Source organism: Ambystoma mexicanum, chromosome 4p (assembly GCF_040938575.1).
Source record: "Ambystoma mexicanum isolate Mex_15411 chromosome 4p, UKY_AmexF1_1, whole genome shotgun sequence".
Lineage (NCBI taxonomy): Eukaryota > Metazoa > Chordata > Amphibia > Caudata > Ambystomatidae > Ambystoma > Ambystoma mexicanum.
The window spans coordinates 1046699579-1046721805 of record NC_090927.1 but is presented as its reverse complement, the minus strand read 5'-3'; the positions used below and the strand labels follow the sequence as shown (position 1 = coordinate 1046721805).

At 47.0% G+C, this 22227-nt stretch overlaps 1 protein-coding gene across 4 annotated transcripts in view; it reads right to left on the bottom strand.

Annotated features, from left to right (window-relative positions):
• The window catches only part of FAM184A (family with sequence similarity 184 member A), an 833199-nt gene that overhangs the window by 325789 nt on the left and 485183 nt on the right, over window positions 1-22227 (bottom strand). For all 4 annotated transcript variants that reach the window (XM_069606609.1, XM_069606608.1, XM_069606610.1 and 1 more), the window contains exon 7: window positions 11566-11727. In XM_069606609.1, the coding sequence (XP_069462710.1) occupies window positions 11566-11727 (162 nt within the window). The remainder of the gene's footprint in view (window positions 1-11565; window positions 11728-22227) is intronic.

Below are 22227 nucleotides of genomic sequence, written 5' to 3'. Positions count from 1 at the left end.
ATAGCCCAGCGTATGGTTTAGTTGGGAGTAGTTTGGTAAGGCTCCTCTGTACTGCTGGAGATGGTTGTGGGATAGTCTGGATGTGAACCTATGGACAAACAATGGAGGGGCATCAGTGTCTGTTTTCCCTGTTCTCCCCCCACCTCCTTTCTGCACCCAGGGTCTGCTTGCTGGCAAGGAGTTTGGCTTACCTATGGTATGGAAGCAGTGAACCAAAGGTTCTATCTAGGCATCTGCTCCAGTTCCGTCATTGGTGCTCTGTGGTAAGACCAGCTGCGACACACGTGATGTTCTGTACAGGTAAGCGTCTATGTTGCGCTGAAAGTGTCTATATTGTGCTGCAAATGTTCTGTCTGCTTTCAGCAGCGCTTCCAAGTTCGCTGGTTGATGCTGCGCGGAGCGCGATTTGTGCAATACTAACGTTCTTGTTTTGTCTCTGTTTTGTCCCCACAGTTGCTGCGGTGCTGTGTCTGGCAAGCAACCTATGACTGAAGCGCTAGTGGGCGGATTACGGTGGTTCGCGTACAGGTAAGCGGGTTCTGGAGGGGGTGCTCTGAGCGCGCAATATTCCAAGTCTGTATGCTTACTGCATGGTTTCTCTATTGGAGGCGCTGTGTGATGCTGCGGTGATGGATCGAAGGGGCACTCTGTTCCAAACCAAGTCCAGGGGCGCTCCTTTCCAAGCCAAGTCCAGGTAGGCGCGTCGTGTTGGCGCAGAGTCCATCTAGTTACTGGATGCAGGGATCATCTTGAAGGTAAGAAGCAGGCAGTGCGAGGAGTCTGCCAAGTAACTGGAAAGCAATACGGGAAGTCTGATGAGTGGCTGGAAAGCAGGATTCCTCTTGCACGTGGAATTCAGCAGAGCGGAAAGAGTTACACCGCTTACATAGTCCACAGAAAAAACACTAAGAACATGATTAGGCCCAGGGTGCGGTTTTATAGCCCTGGGCTGCACCTTGTAACACTAGACCACCAAGGACACTAGAGGCATGGGGTGCCTGGGGGCCATCTTGAATTACCTTATGAATCCCAACTTGGTGGCCATCTTGGTGGGTCCTATCAATGCTTGCCATTAACTGCCTACGCCAGCCAGTGACCCTTAATGTCCATATGTTGCCCGCATTGTTATGTCTTCTCCCACGGTTGTGTGAAGGTGTGCCCTGCACTCTGCTGTGGATCATGACATAGGGGGTACAAAACCTGGGACCCTAGAGCAGGGTGAGAATCTGTCAGGCCCAGAGTGAGCCACAATCAATCCGACCCCAAGAGGGTGTGTGGAACCTGAGACCCCAGGGAAGGGCAGGAGCCAAAGGGGTTCTGAACTGAGCCAGAAGAGGCTCGGCTATACAGAGATATTTGAAGGAACTTTGTTTCGTACAGGACCTGAGCTCTCTTGCACATAGGGCAGGAATTCCTGAGGGGAGTTATTGAACATTCTTACTTGAACTTTAAATAGGCTGAACAGCCCAGAGACATTTGCTGGTGATTTTATTGGAACCTTGCTGAGGGCGAGCAACCTTATCTAATCCAGAGAAAGTACAGTAGGGGCTAGAAACCAGCTAAGAACATATAATTTGGGCAGAAGGCCCTTAGGATATTTGTGGTTTTACATTAGATGTTTTCTTTTTTAGTGGTAGGGACAGGGAGTAGGCTAACTTAGGTTTCTGGACGGCAGACACACTTTATTTGGTACGACATCCTGACCTGCACTCTTTTGAACTATTTTCTTTCTTCCAGAGTAGGGACTAGAAACGTAGGGTTAGTATAGAGTTTTGGCATTTAAAGAAAACAATCACAGATCAAACCCCAACAAGTTGTCCGTCTCCTGATTCTGACTTACCACAGAACCCAAAACAGAGGAAAATAAATGAAAATAACACATTTGCACGCTAGCTGCATGCCCGCTGTACCTCTGCCATCCAGCTGTACCACTACCTGCATCCAGCTGTACCTTTGCCATCCAGTGATCAGACAGGCCTAGCTGTGGTTCTGCCAGCAGAGTCCGCCGCTATCCGGCGCCCGTCGTGCTGTGACCCGAACCCGGATGACTGTTCCAAAATCCCAAGCTCAAGCATGGACTGTGAGCAGCTCCCCATCCCATAGAAACATATAGCCTAGCCATCTTGATCCTTTGTCTTGTTCCACTCTCCCAGTAACCCTATCCATACCCTGGTAACATGTTTAAAACTGTTAGAATTCTCTGTGCACTCTGTCCTTGTCTTTCTAGTGTTAGCGCAATTCTTTCATTCATCCCATCTTGTAAGTCCTTAGAGATATTTGGAAAAATTTAAACTAATTCCCACATAAAGTTGAACGCGGGGGTGATGAGGTTGACGTCACAAATCAACCTTGGATCGTACTGTGTCTTTCTTTAACTATCCAGTCTTGATAATTTAGTTTAAGTAAAACTTGTCTTTTTTCCAAACCAATTTCCTCTCTTTCACGGCTTTATTTTACCAAAACCGAGTCTCTTTTATATTGCAAATCTCATCCAGTTCTTTAGCTATAGCCATCCTATTACCTCTGTATTGTTCCTGTAATGTGCATCTTTCCCCCAGCCCAAAAACCGCATTCCAAATCCGAGTATTTCACCCGTTTTTCATAAAATCCACCTGACATTTAGAACTGCAATTGAGACAAAAAATGCAAATTTCCAACGTGTGATTCCGGCTGCATCATGTTCTTACTTTCAACTTGCTTTTGAACTGTATGGGGGTCATTATGAGTGCGGCGGTAAGGGGTTAACGGTGCCGATAAGGATGCCGGTGCCGTTAACCCCTTACCGCTGCATTTCAAGGTCCCTTAGCGGGTCCCGCTAAGGCTGGCTGGTAAAACCAGCCGTCCTTAGCGGGAGCCGCTAAGGGACCAGAGAGCTAATAACGGGCCCGTAGTTAACAGGCCAGTTATTAGCTCCCTCCCCATTCCCACTGAGTCCTATTGGGGCTCGAATGGGGATGGGTATTTTGAATGAGGACTTACCGGGTCCTCCAAGGTTGGAATAACCCGGTAAGTCCCCATTCAAGGAAACCAAGGGCCTCATTACGACCCAGGCGCTAAGTGAAAAACGATGGCGGTAAATGATTACCGCCATCGTTTTCCGCTAGGTCCGATCATGAGCCGTGACCGTTAACTACGATGCCATTAGCGGCATCGTAGTTAACGCTGCCGCTAACTGCACCAAGGACGCGTGCACGCGAGATCCCACACCGTAATTACCGGCATGGCGCAAAGGTACGCGAATGCCGACCCAAGCGGACATGCACCTAACGCCATCACCCAGCCCGTTAAGTACCTTACCGCCATGGTGCTAATTACGCCATCGCGAACCAACCGTAAAGGGCCATGTAAAGTGAATCCAGCTGCCACAGGTGCACAGAATCAGCACAGGTGGAGGCAATACAGACTCAGGAAGTACAAAAAGAGCACATCCAACCCCTTCCCACACCCAGTCACACTCCACAATGATACCAATAGGACTAGCAATGTTGGGGCTGGAGGACCTGATAGCAATGCAAGTGCTACAAATGCAAATACAACAACAACAACAACAACAACAACAAGAGGCTGCACAGAGGAGACGCAGGAGGAGAAGGAGGGCAAGGCAGGGCCAGCAAGCCCCACCAGCACAGCCAGTGGCACCACGCAGGCAGCCCCCAATCCCACGCATCAGAGCCAGTCCATTCACCCTCACCGCTGAGCAGATCCACACCCTGTACCGACTGGACCGGGACACCATCACCACCATTGTGGACATGATACACAACGACATCGTCAGCATGATTGAAACACCCACCGCCATCCCCCCCTACTGAAGGTAGTGTCCGTGCTCCACTTCCTGGCCACGGGCACCTACCAGCACACAGTGGGGCACTTGCATGGCATATCACAACCATTATTCTCACGTACACTGATCCAAGTGCTGGATGCCCTCCTCAAGCACACAGATGACCACATCTCATTGCCACGGTCTGCCCAGGAGATTGCTAACACCAAAGTGGGTTTCCATGCACTAGCTGGCATACCTGGTTGCATTGGTGCCATCGACTGCACCCATGTAGAATTGTCGGTCCCACGTGCCATGGAGGTACCGTACCGCAACCGTAAACTATTTCACTCAATCAATGTGCAAATGGTCTGTGACTCCAACAGGATCTTCACACATTGTTGTGCCCGATTCCCCGGATCAACCCATGATTCAATGGTCCTGCATAACTCCATAATACCACGCTACATGGAGCGACATGCAGGGCCAAGATCCTGGCTACTCGGTGAGTCTCATGTCATGAGCATGGAAATATGAAGTGGGTAGGTGATCGACGTACCAATGCATACTTCACCTGGCAGAAAGGGGGGGGGGGTAATGATGCATACTTCACCTGGCAGAAAGGGGGGGGGATGATGCATACTTCACCTGGCAGAAAGGGGGGGGATGATGCATACTTCACCTGGCAGAAAGGGGGGGGGAATGATGCATACTTCACCTGGCAGAAAGGGGGGGGTGAATGATGCATACTTCACCTGGCAGACAGAAAGGGGGGGGGATGATGCATACTTCACCTGGCAGAAAGGGGGGGGAATGATGCATACTTCACCTGGCTGCGACTAGCAGTAGCCAGATCATACCCTGAGGCAGCACTTACGTCATCTGACACCTGTATACGTGATGCCTGACCTAAGCAGCCCTAACATGTGAATGAAGGTGTGTCCCAACCATGACACAACCATCTGCAAGTGCATTGTACAAAATGTGACCACATTGACTCCAAGGAAATGCACCTACATGCACGTCACCAAACACCATCTACTGAAAGGCCTGTCCCCCATAACTGTGCCCAAAGGAGGCACATGATGGACTGGAACATCAATGCACCACAACACAGACAGCAAGGCCCACAAACTGTCCCTATTGACATCAGTATTGTTCACTGGGGTCATAATGAGGCAGACAGCAATGTTGCGATCATGTGAGCGTTAACCTCACAGGACACGTGCCAGGTCACCTAAAGATACGACCTGAACGTACACAGTGGATGGGCACTCACAAGGCACTTGCCCCCCCCCTGCATACATTGTGTTTTGGCATGCAAAACAGTACATGAGAGCCAGGAACATATACCGGTTGCATAGTGTGAAACCATTAGCGCAACTAAAAGTGGTGCAAAGTTACAGTTGAATGCAAGGCATGGTGGCACGTCATGTTCAGAAATCAATTCCATCCCTGACACATACATTGTTGCCCACATACAGGTGATGCAGGCTATCCCCTGAAGAGGTGGCTTCTTACACTAGTCCGGAACCCACAGAACCAGCATGAGGAGGACTTAAACCGTGCCCATGCACGTACCCGTGTGGTGATTGAGCAGGCTTTCGGCCTACTGAAGGCACGTTTCCGCTGCATCAGCAGGTCTGGCGGGGCACTCCAGTACCGCCATGAGAAGGTTGCGAAGATCGTCATGGCATGTGTCATGCTACACAATATGTGCGTCAGACGAAATGTGCCCCTGCCCCCTGACGCAGAACTGCAACCACCTGACGATGAGGAGGGTGGGGATGTGGCAGCACCTCAAGGAGGCAGTGATGCACAGGAGGGTCGTGAAATGCGTCAGAATCTCATTGACCAATGCTTCTAGCACACACGGCGGGTGTGTGTAACATGGAGACGGCACTTGGGGCACTGTGTGTGTCTGGGACATGCACACTGTGGACTGTACAACAATAAAGCACACATACGCAATGAGCAATGCCCACACATTGGATTTGTGCTAAACGATAAAGTGTATTATAATAGTGAAAAGGTATGACACACCAACTCCTCCCTCCCCCCTCCACCCTGAACACCCCAACACACCCACTCCCCCCTCCTGCCTCCCCCCTGAACTCCCCAACACACCCCCTCCCCCCTCCCCCCTGAACACCCCAACACACCCACTCCCCCCTTCCCCCTCCCCCCTGAACACCCCAACACACTCACTCCCCCCTCCCCCCTGGAATCCCTACGAAGGTGTGGTTCAGTCTGTGCAGCAGTGTGTGATGTAGTTCTTCTCCACTGTCCGGGCACTAATGACAGTCCCCTCCCCTGGCCCCCGGGGCACCACTGCCCGTGCTGCGCAGGTTCCTCCCTGATCTGCGGATGGGGCTGCTCTGTGCCGAGCTGGTAGACGAGGAGGGTCCTGGCTGCACATTTGGACGGCTGTCCCGACTGGTCTGCACCAGTTCTGAGAGGACGTGCCGCACAGCGGTGAGTTCTGTGCAGATGTCCTTCGTGGAGGACTCAATGGCAGCCGTGACTCTGTCTGCGCATTTCTCCATGGCATCCCTTGCCCCCACACACTCTGCAACGTGTTCATTGAGGAGGGTGGATAGCTGCTGCTGCCGGGTGACAATATCATCCAGGGTCTGCTGGTTCCTCTGGCTCATGGCCAATGGCATTGGCATGCCCATTGGGCTGCTCACCTCCAGCAGCGGGGATGGGGTGGCTGGCCAATCCTCGACCTCCATCTGCCCCTGTGTGGCATCCACCTGCAGGGGGCTTAGGGATGTGTAGGGGGAATGTGGGCGGGCAGTGGGGCTTCCATCATCAATCTCCTCAATGCTCCGTGCCTCACTGTCGGAGGATGCTGCTATGGCAGCAATTTCACCAAGGGTGCTGCTTGCAGCAGAGCCTGTCCCTTCGGTGGGCACGATGTGTGTCATGTGCGCTGCTGCTGCTGGTTCTGTGGTGACAGTTGTGGTGGCTGTCAGTGCCCTGTCCTCTTCCCCTGGCAGGGTTTGTGGCTGCTGGGGTGTCATCCTCGGGACGGCAGAGGTGGAGGCTTGCGGCCTAGGCACAGTTGTCCTGGCCCTCCTGGTGGCTGTGGAGGCAGTGGTGTCCTCATCCTGGAGGTCTGAATCAGAGCCTGTGGTGGAGCAAAGGAGGGAGAGTGTTATTGATGGGTCTGCGGAAATTGTGCGTGCATTGTGACGAATGACATCTTATCAGTAGGTACATGCAGCACATTTGAGGCAGGGGCATACAGTTTGTCTGCCTTTTGTGTGGAAGTAGCATGGTGGTATGTGGGGGCCGGCAGTTAGGGTGTGCATGCTGCATGTGTACAGGGTGGATTTCGGATGTGTCTGTGGGCAGTCTCCTGCTGATGTGTTGCATTTGCACTATGGGGCAACATAGTACCTCACATGATTGGACTTTGGTGATTTTTGCAAGGCTTGATTGGAGCCACCTACCTGCATCTCCTGATGTCGGGACTCCTCTCTCCATCCCTCCGACTCCTTGTATGCTCTCCATTCCAATGGTGGATGCACATATTTCCTCCCATGCTTGCAATTTGATGGGGGAATCACATCCACCCCCGGTTGCCGTGCCCAGGTTCCTATTCGCCGAGAGGATGCTCCTGACACGGAGCCTCAGGTCGTCCCACCGCTTTCTGCACTGCTGTGCATTGCGGGGTACGCTCCCCACCGCACTGACACGCTGTGCCACCAGGGACCATATGGCCTTCTTTTTGGCTATTGCCGGCCTGGACATTTGCGTAGAGAAGACCACCGCAGCATTGTCCTGGAGGGTCTCAGCAAGCATGGTTAGTTCCTCCCGGGAGAAGCGGTCCTGGCGCTGCCGGTCGCATGCTTTCTTAACAACTTTGGGCATTTTCAGATTGGTAATTGGGTGGGTTATGGGTTTGGACAGGTCTCAGGGTCGGATGTGGAATGGTTGGGGAGGATGGCAATGGATTGTGTTTTTAAAGATGGCCACCGTGCTCTTTCCCGCTCCGCCGCGATGCCGCTACTTCCGGTTCCGCTTATTTACAGTCACCGCTAACTGCAGTGACCGCTAATTACGGTGACCGCACACTACGGTCGCCGCTATGATGGGTGCCGGTAGTGCACCTTGCGCGGCGTACTATGCCGGTAGGGGCCGTTTTAGGGTCATTTACGCCATGGCGTAATTTACATTACCGGCATGGCGTAATGCTCGTGCGCGAATGGTCGGAATGTGCCGCTCTTTACGCCATCGGGCCACGTCGTAAACGTTCATTACGCCATGCCGGTAATGTTCAATACTTACCGCCTGGGTCGTAATGAGGCCCCAGGACCCAGACACGACTTTGGAGGCAGCCATGGCGCTAATAGCACCATGGCTGCCTCCAAACTCGTAATGACCCCCTATGCCTTTGTTGATACTTTGCCTGGTGATTGCTAGGGTTTATACATTACTGCTATTGTGAGAAATCATATTTGCCTCATAGATTTAACCGCACATTAATTATTTATTTGTCAACTTCTGAGTTTCATTTTAGGCCATTACCTACTGCTTCTTTCTATCCACTCAGAATTCGATTAATTGTGGGTTGAGGGAACATTGCAGTGGGAAATCTTAACTCTGGTGCTATCTATACTAATTCAAAAAGTGCTCCTATTCATTTGTGCTTTGGACATGTGCTTGTAGAAGGTTACCCAAGTGTATTTCAGTGGTTTTCATTGTAATTATCACCCCATTGGTGATTGCTGCCCAATATTAAAATTTGTGTGATTTCTTTGAACTTTAAAATAAATAAATATTGCATTGCCACTAACAGGCCTGGTTCATGATCCATTGTGACCCGGGGTTTTTGTAAAAGGGGGTGTGAGACGGGTTGTGCCATCTCAAATTGAATTCGTAGAAACTAAAGAGAAAGCATTCCAAATGTGCGCTACATCCTGGGCTAAAACCAAGGTGTGTCGCCCGATTGAAATCCTTAACACAAACCACTGGGAATCGACAGAAGAGACTTTAGCTAGGAGAGGCCATCCTCAGTCAGGGAACAATGAATGCTAGAGGATAGGCTAGAGACATTACCTTATGTTTTCTAGAGATTTGTGTTGTAAATATCTGGAATAAATCAATACTGAAGACTTTTTCAGGATCAAGTGAAGAGTCCACCGAGAGTGTTTTAACCAAAGGAATCACACACCCTTGGTCATGGTCATTAATTGTAGCTTTCAGTAGAGAAGTGGGGAGAGCTGATGCCCACCAAAGGGGTACCTGAACAGATCAAAGCAAGCCACTTGGAATCATCAGGAGGGGTTTCTGCTAGTAGACGCCATCCTAAGTCAGGGGTCCTGAGTGCTAGAGAACAGGGTAGAGCCATTAGTCAACATGTTCTTGAGATTTGTTATGTAACTATGAGGAATAAACCAATACTTAAGACTTGCCAATCGTGTCAGTGCAATATTGATCCCGTTCAGCTTCTTAACAAGTAGTGTTGGGAGTGGGATCAATGGGCTCTGATTTTAGACCCCTCTTGACTGGACCACTGGACTCAGGCCCTAAGTTTCTTTTTGGGAAACAGGAAGTAGAGATGGAAGGCCACCCCTCTCTTTTCATGTGTTGTCCTTTTTCCTATGGGTCCCCTGCTCCATATGGTCCCCTATGTCTAGTAGACCTGGAATTAAGACATTTCCTCCAGCACCACCGCTCGAGTAATACAATGCCACCGTATGGCATTTTATGTAGTGTAACCAGTCTGTCCCCGGCCTAGAGAGTGGGAGGAAAACCTGCAAGATATGCAGGGAATCGAATGAAGAAGAGGCAGGCCAAATAGACAGTCCACACAGAAGCCACTGGAGCCAGCCTTCAAAATCCATCCCCATTTCCTTCCGAGGATAGTGAAGCTAAGACGATTCTATTTGATTTGCCCGCAGGCTGCTTTCACCAAAGTCTGGTTCAGCGGGGCCCAGTTTCGGTGCTGCAGAGAAATCACATACCCTTTTAGCGCTCCCTTCCCTGTCCTTTCCTAATGCAGGAAGAAACCCACGCAACACCTGTTCCCTCTCCTGACCTCTTGCCCCCAGGCTCAGTCGGGTACTAGGCGGGGGACACCCCGCCCCCCCAAACCGCCTTCCAATTCCTGACATTGACACACACACACACACAGGCAACCCGCACACATATGCAAACACATACACACATCCCTATCTCTCATCAAACCACCTATTTACGTCAGTCTGCTGCCGCTCTTCCGATTTGTGTAGTAAACGCATGTGCAGTACCCCCGATAGGCTGCCGTTCGATGAAAGCGGCCTGCCAGGGAAATATTTATGGTGAAAGGGGGCATTTCCGTTAAGACTACTGGTGCCAATCCAGAAAGTTATCAGAGAAGTACAAGCAGGGGCATAAGAACAGCGGCAGAACCTGCAAAAGGACAGAAGCCAAGGAAGTTTGTTTTCCCGCTAAACGCTAACCTCCACCCAAGGAGACCCAATTGTGCCGGTAGAGATGGCAGAGAGAAGCGAACAGACATTAGGGGAGCCTTCATTGAAGAACATTCTTGGAAAGCTGGTGACCTGACAACTGGTGGTGCTGAATCGTTTAAAGACCACTATAACTTGGAACAAAGTTTCTCTCCTGGTTGATCTACAGAGCCCAGTGAAAATTCTATGGTACTTTGGCTAGATAGAAGAAAATGGGACAAGGGCCGTTGAGTCCATTATATAGCACCCCTTCTCTCAAACAGCCTTCCTGGTCCTGAACTCTGACAATCAGACTCATTTTGGAACTCTGAGGGATGGGAGCCTGGAATGACTTGGGTATGACAAAAAGTATCACCAACAGCAGCTGCAGAAGGTACGCCTGTTATCCCAATTGACACAATGACAGCTGGGATACAAAATCCAGTACATACTGAATCAGTGGCGCAGACAGTCAACTTTTGGACAAGGTAAAATAACAACAAGAACAGCACGACTCATCAAAGGATTCCACAAATTCGACTTCATCGCCGTAACCTTCATCGAACTGCACTGGCTACCACTGCAAGCATGTATCACCTCCAAATCCTGCTGCATCATCTACAAGGCCATTACCCTGAAGTCCCCAAACTACCTCGCTGATATGTTTAGCAGCTCCACAGAACCATGATCCACCAGATTTGAGGTCCTGAGCAGACTTGCACTCCTCTGTTACAGAAAGGAAAGAACCAGAAGACAAGCCTTCTTTGTCTATGCCCCCAAATTCTGGAGCCTCCTCCCTGTCAATCGCTTTGCTTCTACATTTCAGGAAGAAGCACAAGCGCCTTCTCTTCAAGGAATGGCTCCTTCCTAACACTTAGGTCCACACACACTCCCCACCTAATCTGATATTGGGCGATCTGCTCCCCCATGATTCCTTTCCAGCCTGCTTGTCGATCCCTTGCTGCCAAACTGCCCCCACCTTTGTTAGCTCTCTGCTCCCTTGTATCTCTGCTACCCAAAATGTATACAAAATGTGCCCAACTAGACGTGGCACAATAGCTGGCTGAATCCACATTTTTGGAGTCCATAGGACTACAGGGGTATTTTTAGGGAATTACTGTGGGTGGTAATTGCAACACAATGATTCTGCAGTTTTTGGTTCTAATATGCAGTAAATAACTCAGGCCAAATGCTGGAGGCAGACCCTCCATATTACCACCAAACTCTTAGTATGGTGGTGTGGTAAAAGTAGTAGTATTTCTGTCACAATTACTTTTTTTACTGCACCATCATACTAATAATGAGCCCCATTGTATTTTATAATCATCCCTTCTATTAGTGTAAAAAGTGGCTTGTGATTACCTGAATACTGAGCAATGAATCACTGGTCTCACGCAAAGTCGCCCTGGTACGGTTCAGATCCTCTTCAAGTTTTTCTTGGCTTTCCTTCAAACTGCTGATGTGCCTTTCAGCTGAGCCAAGGTCCTGATTATTATTTTTCACCAAGTCTTGGAGACGGGCAATCTGCATTAAGATATAATGTCAATAATGATTATTTATATGGTTTGTGTGCAAGTACTAGCATGATGCAATTATTGCCAAGTTCTTAGACAGAAGCGACATTGCCAACATTAATTTAATCTAAACTTGATCGGTTGCCGTGTCCATTAAAACTTCCCACTTCGGAAACAAAACAGGCTTACGGTGGATGGTTTCTATAATGTTATGCTATGTAAACTGTATGGATTTTATTTGAGGTGCACTTATTTATATATACATTTCACTTGTTTTCTTTTAACAGTACATTTTGGAAAAAGAGCAGAAAGGGAGGAAAGGAATGTTCACCATATTCAATCATGGAAAAAGAAACCACAAGACCACTTGGCTCCTATGAAACACTGGGAATAGTTACACCATATATTTGCAATATCGTATTGGATTTACCATGTTTTACATACCGAAGCATCTTGATAAATGTATAAAAAGGTAGCAGGCGCCCCTCTCTAGAAAGAACATGGCATGATAATCTGTTCTGTGTTTTTTTTCCCACTTTGAGAGTCCACAGTCATCACTTTTAGCTCACTGTACCTTTCACAAAGGAGGAATATCCATTACATATCAGTCTTTGTCCCGCCCACAACGGCAGTCCAGCACTGAAATGCCAGGCAAACCTCCTTTGAGCAAGAGTACCAACAGCAACCATACACGTGTTTCAGCCTTGTTGGGCCTCATCAGTGAGGTGGAGCTGTGCCTCTCTAAGGACAGTGAGCAAGGGGTCCACGTCTGGGTTCCCCCAGGTACCTTAGGGTGACCAACCCAACTTCCTTACAAAAATACAAAAAAGGTAGCAGGTGCCCCTTTCTAGAAGAACATGGCATGATAACCTGTTTGGTGTTTTTTTTTCCCCACTTTTGAGAGTCTGCAGCCATCGCTTTTAGCTCACTGTACTTTTCACAAAGGAGGAATATCCATTTGCATATCAGGCTTTGTCCTTGTCCCGCCCACAAGGTGGGACAGGCACAGCCTGACAGGTATGCCTCCTTACTCTCTTTCAGGTAACATGGCTGAGCACAGGATGCGCTTTGTACTTTGTGGACTAGCACAGAAGACCAAACAATAATAGTACTGTGGCATCAAAATAAAACAATGTACAATCAAGGTTATATTACAACAGGATACTTGAATTAAACTAAAAATGCAAACCCACTAATCAAAAACACAATAACACACCCCTGAAGGAGAAGACACAGAATATGCAGACTTTTTAATGAATGTGGGGACTCTAGGTTTGAAAACAGTAGTGTGCAAGAAAAATTTCAGCAGCAATGTCAGGTACACTAAAGATGTCTTTTAAAAAGATAGCGAATGGGGTCTTACTAGTCACGAGTGTTTTAATGCAGACAATGGGGACAAGGCCACTTCAAATTCCTTCAATGGTTGTTCTTGGTGCTCAGCAGCATCGACCCAGGATTCTATATGTTTTTCCTCAGTTGATTCAGAGTCAAGATAAGTCTAGTTGATGGCTTCCAGCAGGTCAAGTTAAGTCAGCATCAAGACAAGCCGAGACAGTGCCTCCAGCGGTTTATGTCTGTGTCGAGACAGGTGCGCCAATGGCTTCCACTTGGTCAAGTCAGCATCTAGATGGGTCCAGACATGGCTTCCAGCAGATCGAATTGTGTAAAGATGGGCAGGTTAATGGCTTCCACTGGTTCCAGTCAATGTCAAGACGGGTCAGGATGATTGCTTTCAGCAGGTCGATTAGCATTGGGCCTCTTTCCGAGGCTGGCGCAGGATTATGGGCACCGGTAAGGACACTGGTGCATAAAGTCCCTTTGCGCCCTATTCCGAGGACCCTTTGCGAGTTCCACTAAGGCCGCCTGGTTTTACCAGGTGGCCTTAGCGGGAGCCGCAAAGGGTCCAGAGAGCAAATAACGGTAACGTAAATTGCGGTACCGTTATTTGCACCTTCCCCATTCCCATTGAGCCCTAAGGGGGCTGAAATGGGAATGGTATTTTCAAGGGGGACTTACCGGTCCCACAAAGGTCCGAATAGACTGGTAAGTCCCCATTGAATGAGGGCGGACTCGGTACCGTTATTGGAGGCAGCCATGGCGCTATTAGCGCCATGGCTGCCTCCAATCTCGGAATGAGGCCCATTGAGTGTCAAAAGGTATCCCGCAGTACATGCAGTGGCTTAAAAAGTGCCTCGAGACTGTCAAGCTGGCTTGAAAACTGATCAAAGTTGTAAAACCATGTCCAGAATCTCTCTTGGCTTCTGGCTGTGGGAGACCTGGTCATGGGTCTCCAGGGGCAAGGAAAATCCTTGCTCTGCACTTCCCAGCCAGTGAGGTTTTTAGAGAGCACTTCCAGGGTCGGTCACCTCCCATGAGCAGGTTACTGTGTACCAATTTTGTAATTGGCTTTAAGTATATATGTTTTGGTTGTCTACTAACATAAAACTTCCTCCCCCTTATTTTTATTTTACAACTATCATTCTTTTCATATATCCTATCTTTAATTTTTTCTACGTCCTATCTCTTTTATTTCACATTGACCAGCCTCTTTTATAATCTCTTCTATTCACTGGTTATTCAGAAATAGAACACCTTCATATGTAAGTAATTTCTCTAATAGGATCCAATAAGCATAGATCGTTTTAGAAAAAAATACCTTGCCTGCAATTATCTCAGGGAATTAGGAAATTATAAGATCTAGAAATGAAAACTGAAATTTGTAAGAAAATGTAAAAAAACATGAAAGAAATCTTCAAATTTGCAAATAATATGCTGTCAAAACTGCATGAGTAAACTTTCAAAAGATCTAAAAAAAATTCAAATTGAAGATAGAGTGTTAACTCAAAAATCTCCAAATACTTACGTATTGGGCATAAAATGTGGCCATTCACGCATCAAAAAACAAAATTAAAACAACAAAGAATTATAAACATAGAAAACGAGCTAGGTTCCGGCATCCAAAATGGCCGGCACGCAGTACGCGAGTACGCGATGACGACATCGCGCACGCAAGTACGCGGGTGTGATGACGTCATAAGCGGAAATCGTATTTAAACGTGCGCAATACACAAAAAAACACGCCGAAAGAAGGAGCCAGGGAGAGACAACCGGATCTCTTCTGAGCAGAAGGTAAGAATTTTAAGCTTTTGATTCCCCCAAGGTTTAAAAGTACTTTGACCGCCATCTAAAGGATATCTGACAAGATCTAACCCTTAACAAAAAATATGTGCTTTCTTGTTCTAATAGGAAATCTATCAAAAGGAATCTTTCGAGTTGTGCCCAAAGAGAGTGCATAAATACAAAGGTGAATGATTGAAATTTGGTAAAACAAACCCAAAGTATACACCATTGGTGAGTGCCACTTTTATAGAATTCTCTACCAGTAATGCTATAATGTTGACATAAGAAAAATGAAAGCCATTATAAAGGCTGTAAAATTCTAACATGAAGAATTTTAGAAGACTTAAACAGGATATCTAAAAGAATATTTCATTGTAATCACATTTTCAGAAAGTAATAATTTTCCCCTTTTTTACTATCTTTTTTCTTTTTAAGTGTTTAAAACAAATGTATTGAGTTTTCTTTTTTTTTAAAACAGCTATAAATCTCTCCTGATGATCCCTTGTGACAATAACAGGGGTGAAACACGTGTAGAGAGAAAGAGAGAAAGAATTAATGTATGAAAAAGAGAAAATGTTCATGTATGGAATAAAAAGACAAACTCTTGATAAGAAATCCGACTAGTGTGAAGAACATTTATATGGCACTCGAAACCAAGAATCAAAACACTACATGGTATGTCGCAAGTGGAAATGTATACAATTGAAAAATAGTTTAACCCTATCTATGGCAATCTAGATAACGATGCAATACCACAGCTGACAACCAAAATCAACTAAAACAAGCTAACAAACAGGAATTCGCCCCGGGGACAAAGTCCTATTAAGGTTGCCGCCAGAGTGTATATACTGTGTTCCAGTGGTCTCAGCTTACGGTTGGCCTTGGCCAGCCAACACATCACTCCAACTGTTCCTCTCTGGATGGTTGAGGGAAAGACTTTTTTTCTTGGAGTTCTTTCTCTTTGCCTCTATGGAAGAGAACTTTGGAGCACACTACCCCAACAAAGTTCCTGGTGTAATCCTTCTTAATAGTCATACTTGCCAACCCTACCGATGTAGGTGGTAGGATACCGCTTTTAAAGCAGTCCTACTGCCTATCGACTTAGTGTTAACAAATACCGATTTTTATTGGCCTGGCTGCCTGAGGCCCGGCACAGCATGATCAGCATCCTCTGGTCGGCGTGTTAATGGCCCATCATTTTGATTGATTATTGCGTGCCTGGCCAGCGTGAAAGAGACACTCTGCTCTGCTCTGTCCACCCCATAGTACAGGCAGTCACTGTCAGCGTGAGACGCCTGCCATTGGCATCCTGTGACATTCTCTGGGCAGAGGCTGCTGTCTGCCTCATCGTCATGCTGTGAGCTCCGAGCGGCGTCTCTCACTAGAAATTCTTCGCTGGTCTCGGTCTCTGCTCAGCTGAGCTGTAAATATACAGCTACTAGTTGCAAACCCGTCTTCTCCCAAATTTCTGCAGGTAACATTTGTGAATTATTACTTTGTAAGTGTTCAGGCAGAAATGAGGGTGGCAGATAAAAGGATAGCACTGTGAAAATGACCATGTGCAGTCAGGCTGCAGAGGCACTGAAAAAGGAAAAAAAGCCACACACTCGCAGTAAATGTGTTTCAACTCTTGTGGAACAATTGCATACACACATGTTAGGCTGCTTTTCCCTATTGATGTTTTCGAGCCAACAGCCTCTCGTGACTGGGTCTCAATAATGTGATTTGGCTCCTGATCTAGAGTTGTAAGAAGGACCTGGGTTAATGCAAGAATTCCCCACACTTGTGCATAAGCAACTTCATGAATGGAGGCACCTGGACACTTGAACAGCGAGGCTTTTGGGTAGGGGGCCATGTCCGAAAGCCCAGTGTCCTGTCATCTGGGGGTACGGGTAGAATCATGTCAGTGCTGCCTTCCCTCCGGGGCCCCGGCCAGAACCCTTAGCTCCATGACGTAGATTGAAACTTACAAGGAAAAGCTTGACTGAAAGAGCAGAGCAATGTGATCTGGGGCGGCAGGTAAGGAGAAATGGGGGAGAGAGGTAAGCAGGGGGTCGATAGGAAGGCAATGAGCGAGTGCTTGTACAAGAGAAGCCTCAAGAAAGAGGGAAGAGAAGAAATCCGGAAGTTAAGCAAAGATTTGGGAAAAATGAAAGGATCAAGGAGGCTGTGGGGGGAGAGGAAACAGGCAGGTGGATGAGAAAGATTAGATGATGACAGGAGGTACCGAGGGAATAGGAGAAAAAACAGGCAGATGGATGAGAAAGATGAAAGGAGGGCAGGAGTCACTGAGGGGATATGAGAAAAAAACCTGCAGATAGATGAGAAAGATAAAAGGAGGGCAGGAGGCACTGAGGGGACGTGAGAAAAAACAGGGGATGGGAAAGATGAGGAAGGCAGGAGGTACCGAGGGAACAGGAGAAAAAACAGGCAGATGAACGAGAAAGATGAAAGGAGGGCAGGAGACACTGAGGGGACATGAGAACAACTGTTAAAAAAGCCAAGCATCGATTAAGGGAGCCCCCCCAGCAGCTGCCCCAAGATGCCATTTACCAGTCTCATAACCTGACAATATATTTATCTCTATTACTTTTATTCAGATGGGGCTTGCCTTACAAGCTGTATTTGTGGGAGCCCTTGCGGCTGTCACTTCCGTTGGGGTGAGGCAGGTTTAATTAGTAACTTTAAATACTGGATATGTCTTGGGCATCGACGGCATCAGGGCCTTTCAACCTTTTAGTTGAAAGTGGCCATGAGCCTGAGGGAGGCCCCCAGCAACTGCTGCATGTTGCCAGTCAGCAGTTTTATAACACAGCAATATATGTTTCTCTATATTACTTTTGTTCTGGGGCTTGCCTTACAAACTGCATTTGCGGGAGTCCTTGCAGCCGTCACTTCCCTTCGGGTATAAAGAAGTGTTATCACCTTGTTGCCTTTTCAAACCAGACCCTCCACAGCAGGCACTTGTTCAAATAGAAGGATTTACAGCTTTTCAGTGGGTATTTTGTGTTTCAGCTCCCTGCTGGCTGTCCATCTCGTGATTATCAGTGGGTATGTTTGAAGAGGAAATATGTGTTAATGAGGAAGAAACTGGTGACACTACTCACAGCTCACTAATTTGGTACTTTTCTTTCTAATGATGGGTCAGAGGATTTGGGATAGGCCACACCAGGCAGTCTTTTCCTGTGATCTCTACAAGGCCATATGTCCTTTCAGGTCATTTTCTGTGATGACATAAGGCCAAAGTTCATGTATCATCATTTCATGGGATATCATCATTATGCTAGTTTTATTTTTGAAACTAAGATTCCTACAGATGTTTGGTCACAGAATATTGACATGTATGAATAGGCCATAAAATGATTCAACAGACGGGGTGGTTTCACCCCCTAAATAGGCAATCTTCTACAGTGGATTAGTTCCGTTCTAGCCTTCTGTAACATGTCCAATCCTGGCTGATTTTTCAGACCCTATTGACCAGAGTGATTTGTCTAGAGGTAACAGCGAGCGGGTACAGGACATTTGGGAGGCATAGTCATTCCCAACCTGGTGGATCTCCTCTTATGCTGCAAAGGCCTCTCCTGGGCTGCTCTACCCTGCTCCCTTTTCCTGTCTGAATACAATAAAGAGTCACTGTTAATTACCACCCTGATGTAATTTATTTTTGTTGAACTGGTAGAGCCTGTCCTTTGAAGCACTGGCACTCTCCATGTCTGATTGGGGAGGTTGCTGGCTTAGTGGAAAGTGTTGGTTGTCCTTAATCTATGTATGTCCACTTATGTATTGTCCCCGGTGACTGTTCCATTTACTCCCCTCCACAACCTGGTCAGAATGTCCCTCAAACTTACCCCATTATAAGAAGCTCACTGCTTCCCATCAAATCTGATTTCTTATCTATTGTACGACCTTTTGTGATCAAAGTAGCACTGTTCCTCCTTTATATAAATAAAATAAATAAATAAGGTGACAACCTTTCCGAGGGAAAACGTATTTTGCTGGGGCTGAGCCCACATGGTCTGTTTTGGGTGAAACTCAGTCCCAGTCAGTGAATACATTGGAGGCACTATTCTCAAACGGCATGTACCATGCTATCGGGAATGTACACTTCTTACCACATGGAGAAGAATATTTTCTACAACAAGAAGATGTACTAAAAAGTGTCTGAACCCAAGGATAAATAATAAATGGTATATCTGATAACCAAATTTCATACAATAAAATTACAAATTTGATTAAACATATAGGGCCTCATTATAACATTGGCGGTAGCAATGCCGCAATTGGCGGCATGGCTGCCACTAAAACCGGGTCCGGGTTCCCTGAATGGGGAATTACCGGGCCATTCCGAGTTTGGAGGGCCCGGTAATTCCTCCTTCAAGGAACCCAGGCCTGGACCTTCCCTATTCCCATTCGAGCCCCCATAGGGCTCAATGGGAATGGGTGAAGGGAGCTAACAACGGGCCGATTACAAACGGCCCGTTGTTACCTCCCTGGTCCCCTCGCAGGACCCGGTAAGGACGCCTGGTTTTACCAGGCGTCCTTACCGGGTCCTGCGAGGGAACCTCGTAATCTGGTGGAATGGGTTTAACGGGTCCGCATCCATTTGAGGCACCAGTTAACCCATTCCGCCAATGTTGTAATGAGGCCCATAGAATTTTGCACTCTTAAAATGATCACTACATAAAACTAGATAAAAACATATAAAACATATGTACCACAGAACACAAGGAAAACCACCTAAACAATTGAGTGACCACTCTGCACCTAGAGAATGCGGGTTTAGGATGTGGACATAAGGAGATTTTCACTCCTTTGAGAAAAATGTGTGCATTTGAGGCCTGTGCTTGGCCTTTACCTTGAGATCTGGATACATGCACAATGAGCACAGTGAACACTCCTGAATTTCCCCAAGGAGATGTGTACCTATACCAATTCTCTGCCAGCCACGTGATGGCATATTAAAAGTGTGGAAAAATATTACCAATAATTCCTACAGAATAGAAGGAAGGTTTGGGGTGATAGTCCCTATGAAAAGGAAATCTCCTTTACAACCATTTGTGGTGCACATTAGACTGGGGATGTTTTTCTCGCAGTCCATAAGGGTCGGCAGAGAATTGGTACAGGTACACCTCTCCTTGGGGAAATTCAGGAGTGTTCACTGTGCTCACTGTGCATGTATCCAAAAGAATCTCTAAAAAAGGTTTTGTTTATTGATAGATTGATCATTAACAGGTCTGATGTTTCTAGAGAACTAGTATGCAGCTCTTCACACCCAAGAGTGCACACACATAAGAGGGACAGCGCAGCATTAGACACAACTGTAGACCCGTTTCGCTACATATATATGCAGGAGGAGATCCCCTGCAGCCCCCCAATATCCCCCACATTTATTATCACACTAACCCCCCCCCCACACACATATATATATATGTTGTGAAATGCTGCAACGATCTATTTTGGATACAGTATTAAGTTTGTCTCCTTAAAGCCAATGGGCCTCATTTTAACATTGGTGCTCCCGTAATGAAGGGTGCTGGTACGGGACAGGCACCCTTCCTTACGGGACGCCTTATTACGAGGTTCCCTTTGCGGGACCCGGTAAGGACGCCTGGTAAAAACAGGCATCCTTAGAGGGTCCCGCGAGGGGAACAGGGAGCTAATAACGGGCCGTTATTAACGGGCCCGTTATTAGCTCCCTCCCCATTCCCATTGAGCCCTATCGGGGCTCAAATGGGAATGGGGATGGGTTCCTTCAAGGAGGAATTACCGGGTCCTCCAAAGTCGGATTTACCCGGTTATTCCTCATTGAAGGTACCCGGTACTGGGACCCGGTATACTCATAATGAGGCCCAAAGTTTCTAGTGGCTATCACTTAGCTAGGAGAATAAGTGAGATTCAGATGCTTTCCTCACAACCGCCTTACTTCATTTTCTACTAATCCAACGTTTCAACTCAACAAGCACTTGGTCCTGGCTGTTTTCTTCAACTCTCCAACAACACTTGCTGAAGCTTTCTTCACTTCCTAAATGGTGTGAGAGCACTGAAATACTATGTTGATTGTACCGATTCTTTTCGAAAATTGCTGCAACTATTTGTTGCCTTTAGGCATGCTACTACTGGCAGAGGCCTTTGTAAAGCTTCCATTTCCAGATGACTCTCTTCTTGTATTGCTCTCTGCCATCAGCTTGCTGACAGGCCACTTCCTGGTTGGCTCCATGTACATTCTACTAGAGCAGACATCTAGCAGGAGTGCCTCTGTAGGTCATCTGCAGGGGAGCTACATGAGGACTACACACACCTTCACCTAATTCTACTGCATTAAAAGAAATTCTGCCGAACAGTCCAAAGTTGGGCATGCGGTTCTTCATACCCTGTTCGCTCAAGGTGACCCATCTCCCTCCTCCCTGCTGACATGTATGTGCATGTCCATGCGTGTTTACTGCATTCTAATCTATTTAACAACATGTGAATCTTTGAAAGATCCAATACTGGAGAAGTAATAAGTTGCCTACATGTAACTCCTGTTCTCCAGCACTTGCACGTTCTGAATGCTCACAAGGCCTCGCAGGTCCACCTCTAACTTTCATTGTTTTATTTGCTTTTCCTTCCCACGTTCCCTCCCTGTTGCCCCGTGGGCGCTTTGAACCACAATTTACTTGATGTATAAGCACCTTAGAAATGCACAATAAAATAAAAAATATATCTTTCATAGACTCACACGCGATCCTCCTGCCTACCCTGAATGTGGCTCATCTTTGCACTATTTTTTGCGCTATACAAATCTAAAGATGGCCTCTCGGGGTGGAGCTAAGGGAGGCACTACCTATTGGCTGAGGTGTAAATGACTCAAAACAACACTAAGGGAATACTAAAGTTAAAGCATTTTTCTTGTATTTCTATGAAACTGCTTCATGTTACCGAGGATTCCCAGCATGACGACAGGGCACATTCAGCAGCATGTGAATATATGAAAGGAAACAATCAATTAAGTAACATGTTCCTTTTGTATTGCCCACACTCACCAACCACTTGGCAGATTTTGCTGGAACTTGGTTATATTCAGTATGCATTTCTGAACTTTCAATTAGTTCTGGCTCTGTGATGCATACATCATGTGCAAGAGAACAAATTAGTCAGAAACTTGTGCAACTGCTTTGTTTAATCTTACAAGATTTGGGCATTACTGGCACCATTTCAGTAGCAGCTTCCCTAATCTTCAGCATAGGAATAGGTTGCTTTTTTAAAAACATTATTCCATCACATTAGAAGCAAGACCTTCTGACTAGGCATGCTACATTTATCAAGATACAAAAAAGGTAGCAGGCGCCCTTCTCTAGAAAGAACATGGCATGATAACCTGTTCAGTGTTTTTTCCCACTTTGAGAGTCTG